This window comes from Eutrigla gurnardus (assembly GCF_963514095.1).
Source record: "Eutrigla gurnardus genome assembly, chromosome: 9".
Classification (NCBI taxonomy): domain Eukaryota; kingdom Metazoa; phylum Chordata; class Actinopteri; order Perciformes; family Triglidae; genus Eutrigla; species Eutrigla gurnardus.
The window spans coordinates 11723380-11735423 of record NC_139923.1 but is presented as its reverse complement, the minus strand read 5'-3'; the positions used below and the strand labels follow the sequence as shown (position 1 = coordinate 11735423).

Sequence of the window (12044 nt, the reverse complement as noted above, 5' to 3'; positions counted from 1 at the left end):
CCACACACGGTCGCTTAATGCACATGGTGCCTCAGTCAGAACTCATATCCTTAAAATGCTCTGAGATAGACGGGCACCCTCAAGTCACGCTGAACACAGGGGCGCCATCTGTCCAGAGGTAGGCAGTGCTGATAGGGAGTCAGGCCTCCTGACTGTGAAAGCACGTCTGAAAAGCCAAGTTGTTGTGCAGTGAAATGAGCTGTGTCAGGCCGGGTTGACATTGTGGAGCTCAAGCACTCGCTGAGAGACTAGCTGGCACCGTGCCCCGAGGGAATAACACTATAAGGGAATAAGGCTTTTCAGCTGAAAATTGGACCAAATGAACCGACGGGCCTGTGTGTCTGGTTTGAGTGGCAGAACTCATTAAAAGAGGTATTATTTTCTTCATCCGAATCCAAAGCACAGGAGAGCGGGAATACTGTGAGCATTTTGGCAGGATTCATCAAGTGGCACGTCGTCATGTTTTTGTTTAATGTTGTTTCCTTCCCAGGGTCAGGGGGAGGCTTCAGCACGGGGGACGACCATGGAGGGGGACTGTCTCAGCTGCATCAAGTACCTCATGTTTGTCTTCAATTTCCTCATTTTCGTAAGTATTTTTTCTTTTATTTTCATCTCTTTCTCAAAGACACTTAATCTGGCTCTCTCTGAAGTCAGTGTCAGTCTAATGATTTGAAATGGGCGTCTGGCTGCCCCCTGCCTGACTCACTAATGGAGCCACATTTGCATTTCATTAGATGGAGGCAATCTTGATTCTATCAGATTCTCTTTTGATTAGATTTTAGTGTGCTGACACACATCTGAGGCACACTGTGCCATGAAGAGTTTGTGACTGGCACCTGAGTTTATCAGTCCTGATCAGACAATCAAGGGTAATCCTGTTAGTCTGAGCCTGTGGAGGGGGGAAGGGGGGGCTGACTAAGAAGGTTTCTCTCTTTTCCTGCTTTATTAAGCGCAACCAAGCCGTTTAGAGGCTCTACTCAGAAGTGGTTGTTCAAGGCCGGGGCAATAATGCAACCAGCAGAGCAAAGAGTGAGCTTGACTGTTAGAATCACTCAATAACAACCACCGTTTCATCGGCATCTAAGGCCATTTCAAACTCATGAAGCACAACAGCATTTGTCAAGCCCTATGAGCTTTCAAAATGTCTACCGCCTCTCCTCATTGTATTGCCTCTGCCTCCGACATGAAGCGACATTAATTTGCTGAAGCCCGGGTCCCTCATAGGAAGAAGATAGCAGAAGGGGATTGTGGTAGAAGTGTGTGAGGCACAGATCCCTTCCAACCCCCTACCTCAATACCTTCTTTTCTTAATCACAAGTCGCCTCACGCTGGCTGCAGATAAGGGTTAAATGAAAGGGAGGATGGAGGCTGCAGTGCTGTGCGTGTCATCAGCACGTTTGGGGGGTTGGTTGATGAAGGGCAGATGCATCCGACGCAGCCAGTGTCTGTTTTGTCTAACTAGTGTCTTCTTTCCTTTTTCTCCATCAGCTGGGAGGCTCGTTCCTCCTGGGAGTGGGAGTGTGGGTACTGGTGGACCCCACGGGGTTCAGGGAAATTGTAGCAGCCAATCCCCTGCTATTCACTGGTGTCTACATCATCCTGGGCATGGGAGGCATGCTCTTCCTCCTGGGCTTCCTCGGCTGCTGTGGAGCCATCCGCGAAAACAAGTGTCTGCTCCTCTTTGTGAGTCGATTGGCGAATGTCTGTGCGGTTCTCGTGTCGTGTGTTGATTATTCCGTCTCTCTGGACCGCCACACTCGAAAAACGGAAAGCCGAAAGAGCAAAATACTTTTCTATTTGCCTCGGTGCCTCTGACCTCATGCATAATTAATGCTGAGTGAAGTAGGTACAGCCAGAATGAGATTTTTTACCGAGTGACATGCACTTTTTGCCACTCAACTAACTCTCTCTGTCTTTATTTTGTCCTACTGCAGTTCTTCATGCTCATCCTCCTCATCTTCTTAGCAGAGCTGGCGGCCGCCATCCTGGCATTCATATTCCGGGAGCATGTGAGTTGCCGCAGCATTACCCTCATCAACACAGTTCCTTATTAAAACCATACCCAGGCCTTGTGTCCAGTGATCTTCTTCCATTCCAAAGAAGCAAATATCCCTGTGATAAATATCCCTTTTTTTTCTTTTTAAAGCTGACTAGAGAGTACTTCACCAAGGAGCTGAAGAGACATTATCAGGGCTACAACAACACCGACGTCTTCACCTCCACATGGAATGCCATCATGACTACGGTAAGGCCCCAGCACACATGGCAAAGAGCTTACATATCGTAGCTTTCACCAACAGTCTGTGCAAGCGGGAAAGGTTTGCAGCCTGCCGTCAGGGGGCTATATTTTATACATAAAAATCCTCGACATTTAGGTCAATATTCATGGTGGGCTGATGCATGCACACAGTGGACTACAGGTCAGCGCACAAATAGGCACTCAGAAATAAGGGCTTCTTCTCCCATTCTCTCCTCTCCTGCCACCAGTTTGACTGTTGTGGGGTGAACAGCCCGGAGGATTTTAAGGACAGCCTGTTCAAGATGATCAACCAAAAGCATATGGTGCCAGAAGCGTGCTGCCAGCGTGCCAGTCAGACCGGCGAGGTGGCCTACATCAACCAGGAGCAGTGCTTATTAGGCAATATGATGTTCCGCAATAACAAGGTAACTTCTGACATCTCCTACGATGCCTTCTCTGTCCTTCTACCCTCTCTCCCTCTATCTCCCTCCTTCCAAACAACCCGCAGGTTTAATTAGGGCAGGAGACAGTTGAGGGGTGACAACCAGGGACTCCCTGACTGGCTGATTAATGCTTTTGGATGTCATGGGAGGCCATCTTACTATGTGTTATAGTGTGGAGACACCAGTGTGTGTAGGCGTATGAGTGTGTATGTGTGCATACATTGGTAAAATGGATGCTTTTGTGGGAAAAAAAGGAGTATATAAATTGTGAAAATACATGCACACCCACATCGCTGCTTCCAATGTACAAAGAAAGCCTTGGATTTTTGAAATGTAATTACAGTGAAAGCTAATAGGAAGAGTTTTTTTTTTTTTTTTTTACCACACTCTCCACCTGCTGTTTTTCAAACCAGTAGAACAATGTGCGATGTCCACAATGTGTGTCTCTCTCTGTTCATTCACACAAAGAGCCCTCATTAAAAGGCAGAGAGGCTGGAGGGCCTGCTTCCCACTCATTCAGGCAGCCTTTGTTCAGAGCCTCACTCGATTAAAGCTGTGATGTTACTTTAATTGTCTATGTAATTCTGCACATTTATAGCCTATTGATTCTCTGCTGAGCATCACGTCTTTGTGTGTCCACAGGGCTGTTACTCTGCAGTAGTTGACTACTTTGAACTGTACATATATGTGGCTGGTGCACTGGCCATTGTGGTGTTGACCATTGAGGTATGAAGGTTTTTTTTATTCTCGTTCTCATTTTTCTTTGTTTCTCGTGGGATGTGAATAATTATTTCAGAAAGGGGGAATTCTGTATTAAGCTGAGGATATTTGCCTGAATGTGTAGTAGTGGAATCTGATTGCTCTTTCTGTTGCAAGAGCTCCCTCTAGTGGTGGGACTTGGTGCTACAGGAACATAGATTAGACTTTACAACTGGTTAACTTTGTCTGGAAGAAAACAGCTTGACGTAATATACAATAGCTTTAAAATAATGGTAACAGCCAATAGCACTACAATATGTATATGCTTTTATTTTTTACTATTTCCAAGATTTCATTTCAATCAAATGAATATATAATATACTGTGTTACAGACACTAATGAGAAACAATTTGTGCAGTTATTTTTCTGAAACAAAGTAATTCCAGTCATGTAATACAAAACCATACAATATATATTTACTGTTGATATGTGTGTAGGAGAGCTACACTATTGTATGTCCCAGTGGTTTATGCTTTTCTTTGTGTCAGTGTAGATGAGTAATTCAGTAGTTTGCACAGTTACAGAGTTTTGTTAAAATGTGGTCAATGAAAGCATTTTGTTTCAAAGAAGTGAAGACATATCCAGTTTAGTCCACATTGTGTAAAAACTGTAAAAGCGAACTCCTTATTGAGAGATGCATGTTACCAATTTAAAATCTGTGTGCTAATTATTTCTTTTGCCTTTCTTTCCTCAGCTCTTTGCCATGGTCTTTGCAATGTGTCTCTTCAGGGGAATCCAATAGAGCTGCTCCAGTGAACTTCTTTTTTTTTATTAAAAAAAAGGGAATTCAGAATGAACACTTGTAAATGTGTTGATCTCTTTTTCTATTGGCTAATTGGTAGAAAAACAAACAAACTCTGGAACTCTTGTACTTCACAGCTGGACTTTTGAGGTACTGGGTGGCAAAAAAAACAACAACAACACATCGCACACATCGCACACACACACACACACACACACACACACACACACACACACACACACACACACACACACAACACACACACACAAACCATAGAGAAAGTGGGAGATCCGCAACAAAACTGATGTAAAAAGATTTGTGTGTAAAGTGGAAACAGTCATTTTTTTGGACCAGGTCTAGCACAGACTGGGTATAATGTGGACCGGGCATGAGGACCAGGTAAAGCCTGAGCAGAAGGCACTGCACTGACTTTTGGATGAAGAATATTTATATTAAGTAAAGTTGGCTTAACTGTAAAAGATGTGTTTTATGTACACTTTGGCTGTAACCTTTTACCTGCTCATACTGTATACTATAACACTCCCCCCCTCCATATGCCTTCTTTAATGCTGTATTATATACGCTGTGTGTGTGTGTGTGTGTGTGGTTGTGTGTGTGTGTGTGTGTGTGTGTGTGTGTGTGTGTGTGTGTGTGTGTGTGTGTGTGTGTGTGTACATACTGGATGCTCCTTTTGAATATGTGTGAACTAGTTTGTGAGCTTGTGGCCCATCATGACCCCTCCCAAGCTTGAAAGCCAACGTCCTCATTCTTTTTCTATTTGTATGGTGATGTTTACTGCAGTAGTGGTTATAATGTGGTTTTAGGTGGTGAAATCTATGTGTATGCATTTGTATTAGATTCTCGAAAAGTCAATAACATAAATGGCATTTTAAATGACTGCCCTTGTGTTTTGTTTTTTTCTTAATCTGGTTGCACAATTTCAGATTCCTTTGCAAAAATAAATGTTTTTCCAGCCTGATTAACTAAGGACAACCAGCTGATTTAGTAAAAATAAACAAAACAAAAAAGGCCACGTAATAATGTTCCAAGAAATGTGTCAGAATAGATGGTTTTCTGCTGTAGCCATGAAGCAATAGTGATTCATATCTTTTAATAACCAATCATTAATCTCTGCTGCACCTTTTTGGCATTTGAAGTATTGAAACAGTAAAGATGGATGTGTCATGTATTGATGCATAATTAGATGTGGTTAGGGCCCCCATACGGCTCTTGGTGTTATTGTGAAAATGAACACGATTTCATCTTAAATGCATGAGCATATTGATTTTTTCCCCTGTAAGAAATAAAATCGATGATAAGTGGGAACAACAGACAGTTATAATGAACAAGGTAAGAAAAATGCCGTTTGGATATTGAAGGTGAAGCAGTAACAGTTTGCAGAGTAGAAAAGGCGTCCTCTACTTGTCTGAATGGCTTCACAAAAGACACTTTCATCGAATCCAACATATAAATGAGGCTTCATATAGACATTGACATTGATTGTTGGTTGTACAAGACTGTCTAGTTCATAAATGTGTCATAGAGCTCAAGCTTTGTTCACTTCAGCAGAGACGTGCCTTCTGGGAGAATCTGTCACAAAGACATTTGGTCCAGGGAGGAAAGGTAAAATCGGTTCCTGTGGGGTGAGCTCGTCTGTAGCTATTTTTTAGGGGATTTGTCAGTGGGTGGCTCTGATCGGCTGCCAGCAGGTCTGACTGATTGCTACAGTGCTTTTGGTTCAGAAATAGCATGGAGGAGGAAAATATTCCAAATATGGTGTAGGCTGCACTTCAACTGATATAGGTGGTTAAAATACATGTTCTACCCCGTTCACAGCAGAGGCCTATATTATCTTGCTCCCATGAGTGTACTGTCTGGTTCCCCAAACTGGGGGTCAATGTCAATACTCTTACTTTTACTTTTTACGTGTTGTACATTGTACAGCTGCCTTAACAAAGCATGTGCTCTTTCTTAGGCAGAATGCGTGTAGTATGCATTCAGTCGGGACAAACTACTTTGTCATATCAAGATCTCCATCTATCTCGGTCTGTCTCAGTGCCACACTGTGTACTGAGACGTATAATACTATGGTAGTATGGGCGTCGGTAAGGGGCCTCATACAACGTATTACTCCGCTTCATACCACCCGAACTACTTTCAATGCCGATGGACGTTTGCCCAGTAGGGGGCAGAAAATCCCAAAACAAAATGGCTGCTGTATCGCCTTCACCTGTCCACCGATTGAAGTATTTGAGGCTGACGTGTAGCCAAGTACGCACTTAAATATTCGCATTCACAGGACACGGTGCAACATTCATGCGGATTCGTCTCTGGCCTCCAGGAGAACGTAAGTACGACGTTCACTCCATGAGCTTTGATGGTTTATCTTCAGGTTAGCTTGCTAGGTGTTCAACAGCCCTGTTGGACTGTACGTCACTCACCAAAACTAAGTTAAAAGAGGAAACAACACTATATACGAGTTCACAACGTCATGATTTCACTCTTGTGTTAACTCTTGTGACTGGAAAGCCTGTGGTCCTTCTCATCTTTCCTGGATCTCATGACGTTTTCCATCGAGGTCAAGGGGAAAAAATGAGGACGTAATAATTTTTTTACTTTTCAGTCTTCTTCTTCTTCTTCTTCTTCTTCTTCTTCTTCTTCTTCTTCTTCTTCTTCTTCCTTACTGAACATATTTACTCAAACACTATACTCAAGTTATATTTCAAGGTATGTTATCTCAGCATGCTAATGGTATCACCCTTCCATTGCATTTCAAAGTGACATACTTTTGACTCCGTGTTACTCTGGTGTTCCCAGTTGGTGTTGAATAAGAATGACATGGGGCTCTCACCCCCATGAGACGAAGGGCTGTCACCCCTTCGCTCACCCTCCAGGTCTTGTATGAGCGGCGGTCTTCAGCAGACAAAGGGCTATCTATCACCCCTTGTCAGAAGGTTTTTTTTACTCCACGGGATGAAGGGCTCTCACTCCTTGGCTGAGGCTCCATCCAGGCCATGAATGGTTGGCGGTCTTCAGCAGACCAAGGGCTCTCACCCCTTGGTCTGTGCTCCTTCAAGGTGTCAGAAGGTTTTTTGCCTCCATGACACGAAGGGCTCTCACCCCTTCACTCGTGTGTCCTCCTGGTCTTTGGAGGGTCCAAGACGAGGGGCTCTCACCCCTATGAATGTCTCCTGGAGACTGAGGAAGATTTTTCTTTTATCCGATGTGAATCTGCAGACAGGAACACACACAGTGACGATTCAACTGTTGATCAGGTTGTTATTTTAAGTAAATACTTTCTAATTTAACAAACTTGTAACTGAACAGAAATGAACAGTGAAACTTAATTTGGTGAGTATTTGTACCGCTTGTCTTCCCAGGAGTCTACATTTAAATACATAGATAAAACATTGCAGTAAAATTTTGAGGTACTTTATACTTACTCCACAAGAATTCATAGCAAAATATTATACATTTAACTACATTGCACTGAAGTTAATGTTCACATGACATTTTACATTAAAAAACATTTTCTTTAGAGGGAAACGCACACTACTGGGCTCTATATTTTGATGCAAATTGCAATTTTAACAACATCCAAAGTGACGTCTACTAATTTAAAATAGTTTTGTAAGAGACTAAAAAAAGTGCATTTCTGTCTCCTGATTACATTACATCTTACTGTGTTGCTATTTGGACTGTCACTAATGAAAAAAGGCATTCATTTGATAGAAACGTGTGCAGAATTAAATGTACTCTTTCCTCAACACAATACAGTTGTACTAAACACAGAGAAGTACAGAAGTATTTTCAACGTTCTGTTGATGCGATCTTGAAACCATTAGTGCATTAATATATTGACAGAACATTGATTGGCAGCTCTTCTGATAATCGCTTGAAGTTGATCTGAAATGCACCAAATGGTTGCCCCCCGTACAGATGATTAGTGTCAACTGATCAAGTTAACTTTACATTGAATGTTGAATAAACACATTGTTTAATTAGAAGTTTGCATTTATTTAATCTTATTAATTTAAAATTGAACAAAGGAATTCATTCACACTGACTGAGCATGTAAAGCATTGTGTTAAATGTGACCCTTTTACATTGAACTTATATGATATAATGAGATGGAAATACTTAAAGTCATGGTTTTATGTTTAATTATATTTCTAAATGAATTCACACATAACATCTTTAAAACGTTTTTATTGAAAGGCAATTTTATTAATATGTATTTTTTCTCTTATTGAGCCAGAAATCTCCACTAGCTTTTACATCCACTAAACTTTCCAGATTTATTCCCATCTATATTCTGCAGGTTTATACGAGTAATTTGTTCACATCTCATTCACAGCCTGATTTATTAGGGCCCGAGCACCAACGTTGGGCCAGCCAAGGCGCTTTGTGTCATTATTATTCTTTTAAAAGTGATTTGCCTTTTTGAGAAAATTGGTGTGCGCGTGGGGACTGGTGAAAAATGTTATATATCTCATATTCGGCCACTAAAAAGTGGCTTGCTAATGCCAACTTTTTGCTTTTTTTTAGCTTTTTTGTTGTAAAAATATTTGGCACATTATGCACCTGAGTGTGCCATTGGGACTACCACAGACCGCTGTGAAAAACGTTCCGGGATTTTGAATTTTGTCAAAAACATGTTTTTGTGAACGCGTTGATCAAATTCCTACCAAATTTTGGATTTCATGTGTCGACACTAGTCAACAGGGAGGCGTCGAGCACGTGTAAGCGGCCGCAGCACTCCCCGTGGTTCGCAAAGTGTGTGAAGGCACATTCATTGCTGCTTGCAGCTTTAATTATGATACTATTTTCAAATATGCATAACCTAACAGCATCTACAATCAGCCATGAACACACCATTATAGGATACATGGCAGTGAGCAGACAAAATGAGCTAAGACGATTCGTCAGATACCTGGGACTTTCCGGACTGATTAATATTTCCATTCATGCTGAAGCCTTCACAGGTTTCTTTTCAATTGTGATGATTTTCCCAAGGGATTTGAGGATTACGGCAAGGTACCCTTCTAACCTAATTATCTGTATGTTTAGGACAATTTGTCATCGTGGGATCGGCAATATCTATTTCTAAAATTCTATAGACTATGTGAACAATTAAGTATGCGTGGATTAATCACTAATGAAATCACTTATTATCTTTTTTAAAATGTTATTTCAGGCCTGATTTTGAATGGGATGCATCAAGTATTTTAACAGCTATGCTAGCAGCAATATTGGCTTCTGTAATGTGCCACATCAGTTCCAATGGCCTGTCGATGCTGAGGATGTTAGTTCTTTGGTAAAGAGCCCCATCCTCAGGTGAAAGCATGAGTTGTGCTGGAGAGACCATGTTAGCTGACTGCTACATGCTCTCTGCACTGCAGGTTTTCTGTTGAGCTCCCCCAGCTTTCCTCTCACGTTGGACCTCAGACCTACAGTATTGGTTGTAAAGTAGCCATCGGTACAACATAAGTCTGGCTTGGATCTAATAAACAGTCACATAGACATTTTAAGTTTTACAGTTGCAAAAAAGCTCCTTAATCATTGATATTTATCTATGGGCATGGCTGTGTAAACACAGTGAATATTCTGTTAATTATATTCAGAGATGACTCGTGTTAGCGTTATAATCATATCATCATCATTTTTTTTTGCTGTCTTCCAAGATCCTTAAACACAACAAACCAATTACTACTTTCAAAGTAAACTTTCATTACACTGCGTTTGTTTCATATTTATGTGTCTTGCTCTATACTATTTTTAAGTGGACACACTTATAAAATAATAGTGAATATAAAACGTATTTCTACTACACAACCAACATGTGATTACAATTTTCCGAACAGGGCTTTTGAGAAACACATTAGAGTTTTGGGAATGAATGAATACTTGTTGAGCTCAAGTTGAACCAATTAACAGCCAGCTGACCTGTTTTAGTTTCCCTGTCTCATTATCATATACGAGAGCTCGTTACAGTCACCTCAAATAAAAAGAGAAATTTGCAGCTCTGTTTCCTGCGCCTTATACGCCAAGGGCAATCAATAACAGTAACCAGTGGTGTTAAATGGAGCCGTAACCAAACTTAATCATAAATTCAAAAACCATTACAGCGTCTCACAATGCTGCATTCTTTTAAACTATTCAAAAGCCTTTATTATGATTTCAGCCCAGTTTGCATCTTTTAGGCAACACTGAACCACTCAGCCACACGGGGGCGGTAGCATTCCTGCTACTGCATCCGCTGCTTGTGAATGTATATTTTCTTCCAAGAATCAACAAGAAGGGACTTTTGTATAGAGGCTTTATTTTAAATGTCTGTACTTTTTTAAAGTAGTTAAATGTACAGCACGTATGTTATTTTAGTATTTAAAAATAGAGCCTCAGGCACATTGATCCTAATTTTTGTAGGTAAAAAATCAGAAGTGAAAGTTGCTGTTTGCCACGCACAAATCTAATTTAATTCCATCTGTATGCATATGCTCCATGGTGGCCTTTCACCAACTCCGTAAACATGAGCTCCCATCTCAGGAGGGAGAGATTTTGATTCTGAAAACCCCCAGTGTTGACTGAAGCAAATTTGACATGACTATAAGGCCGGACCGTCAAATTCAAACAGGGTGTCTTTGGTATTTTAGGCACATTTTGTATTTGACCTGCTGATCAGAAAGTAAGCACCAGTAGCAGTCAATGTGTCAGAGTGCCATTTGAAGTGTCTGCACTGGTTGAGGTCAGGATCTCGCTGAGTATTTAACAGCTGCTAAGTGTTACTGGTGGTCAGCACGCGTAGCTCCTGGTCCTGGTCCGTTTAAACTTTCCAGCAGGCTCGCACATTAAACCCAACCTTGAGATGTGCAACCCTCCCAGTGGCATCGCAGCACACACACTGTGGCAGCTATTTTGTAATGCTCTAATATTGCTATTTATTCTACTTCTGGGATGATGATGCTTAAATATAATTAAGACCCATGAAATCAAAGGGAATGCAGTTCAATTTCAAAATCTGGCAAAAAAAACCACCTGTGTTGACATATGGCGAGGGTTTTCTTCTGTTTGTTATCTTACAGAAGAACAACCAATTAAAGAGTCTAATCTTCTCTGAACTTATTTATATGAATTGATAGTTTATGTCAACCTTTTCCATCTTAATTGTGGCCGCCAGAACATCTTGCAATGGCTTCTGGATCATCTGGATAGTAACAAATCTTAAACCATAAACTGAACATATATTCAAGAACGCTCCTTTGTTGTCATTCTGTTACAGTTACGGAGGAAGGATTTGTAGTCTCCCCACTGCCGTTAAAGGAACTTGTATAAACTTGTACTTAAAATAATGTTTGATTTTTTTTGTCGTTTGGATTCACTGCAGAGGATTGATGTTGTATTATTTACCTCTTTGCTCTAGTGTAGTCCTGCAGCACTACATCTCTTCTTTCCCCATAAAAATTCCTTAAAGGAAAAAAGGAGAGGAGAGAGAGGGACGGGGGGTGGCGGAGGCTGAAGGGCTCTGTGTTCAGTTTGTTTTAGCCCCCTCTTTGGAGAGGAGACTTTCATTGCTTGATGATTTATGAGCGGTTAGACTCCCAGGGGAATTAAAGAGTCCCTTTTCCTGCATGTAATAACCCCCCCTCTAACATAAAACTTGCTTTTCCTCCTTTGTATTGTGCTTATCCAGTGTGAAAGGTGTTAGGTCCGGTAGGGAGTTGGAGGGCCTGGAGAAGCCCCCGGAGGACCGTTCGACACAAACCATACAGATGATTCACATCTGCTGTGATGTGTGACCGCAAAACCCATCGTGAAAAAGTGAGATAATACAAAAATGCACAGTAAAACCAAATAATGCTGC

General features: G+C 41.4%; 1 protein-coding gene across 1 annotated transcript in view; it reads left to right on the top strand.

The window, feature by feature from the left end:
* tspan18b (tetraspanin 18b) overlaps positions 1 to 5081 on the top strand; it is a 28700-nt gene extending 23619 nt beyond the window's left edge. Inside the window, exons 3-9 of the mRNA XM_084017768.1 lie at positions 491 to 586; positions 1489 to 1683; positions 1935 to 2009; positions 2147 to 2245; positions 2488 to 2664; positions 3325 to 3408; positions 4136 to 5081. Coding sequence (XP_083873894.1) covers positions 491 to 586; positions 1489 to 1683; positions 1935 to 2009; positions 2147 to 2245; positions 2488 to 2664; positions 3325 to 3408; positions 4136 to 4183 — 774 coding nt within the window. The 3' untranslated portion in view covers positions 4184 to 5081. The remainder of the gene's footprint in view (positions 1 to 490; positions 587 to 1488; positions 1684 to 1934; positions 2010 to 2146; positions 2246 to 2487; positions 2665 to 3324; positions 3409 to 4135) is intronic.
* Positions 5082 to 12044: the final 6963 nt, after the last annotated feature.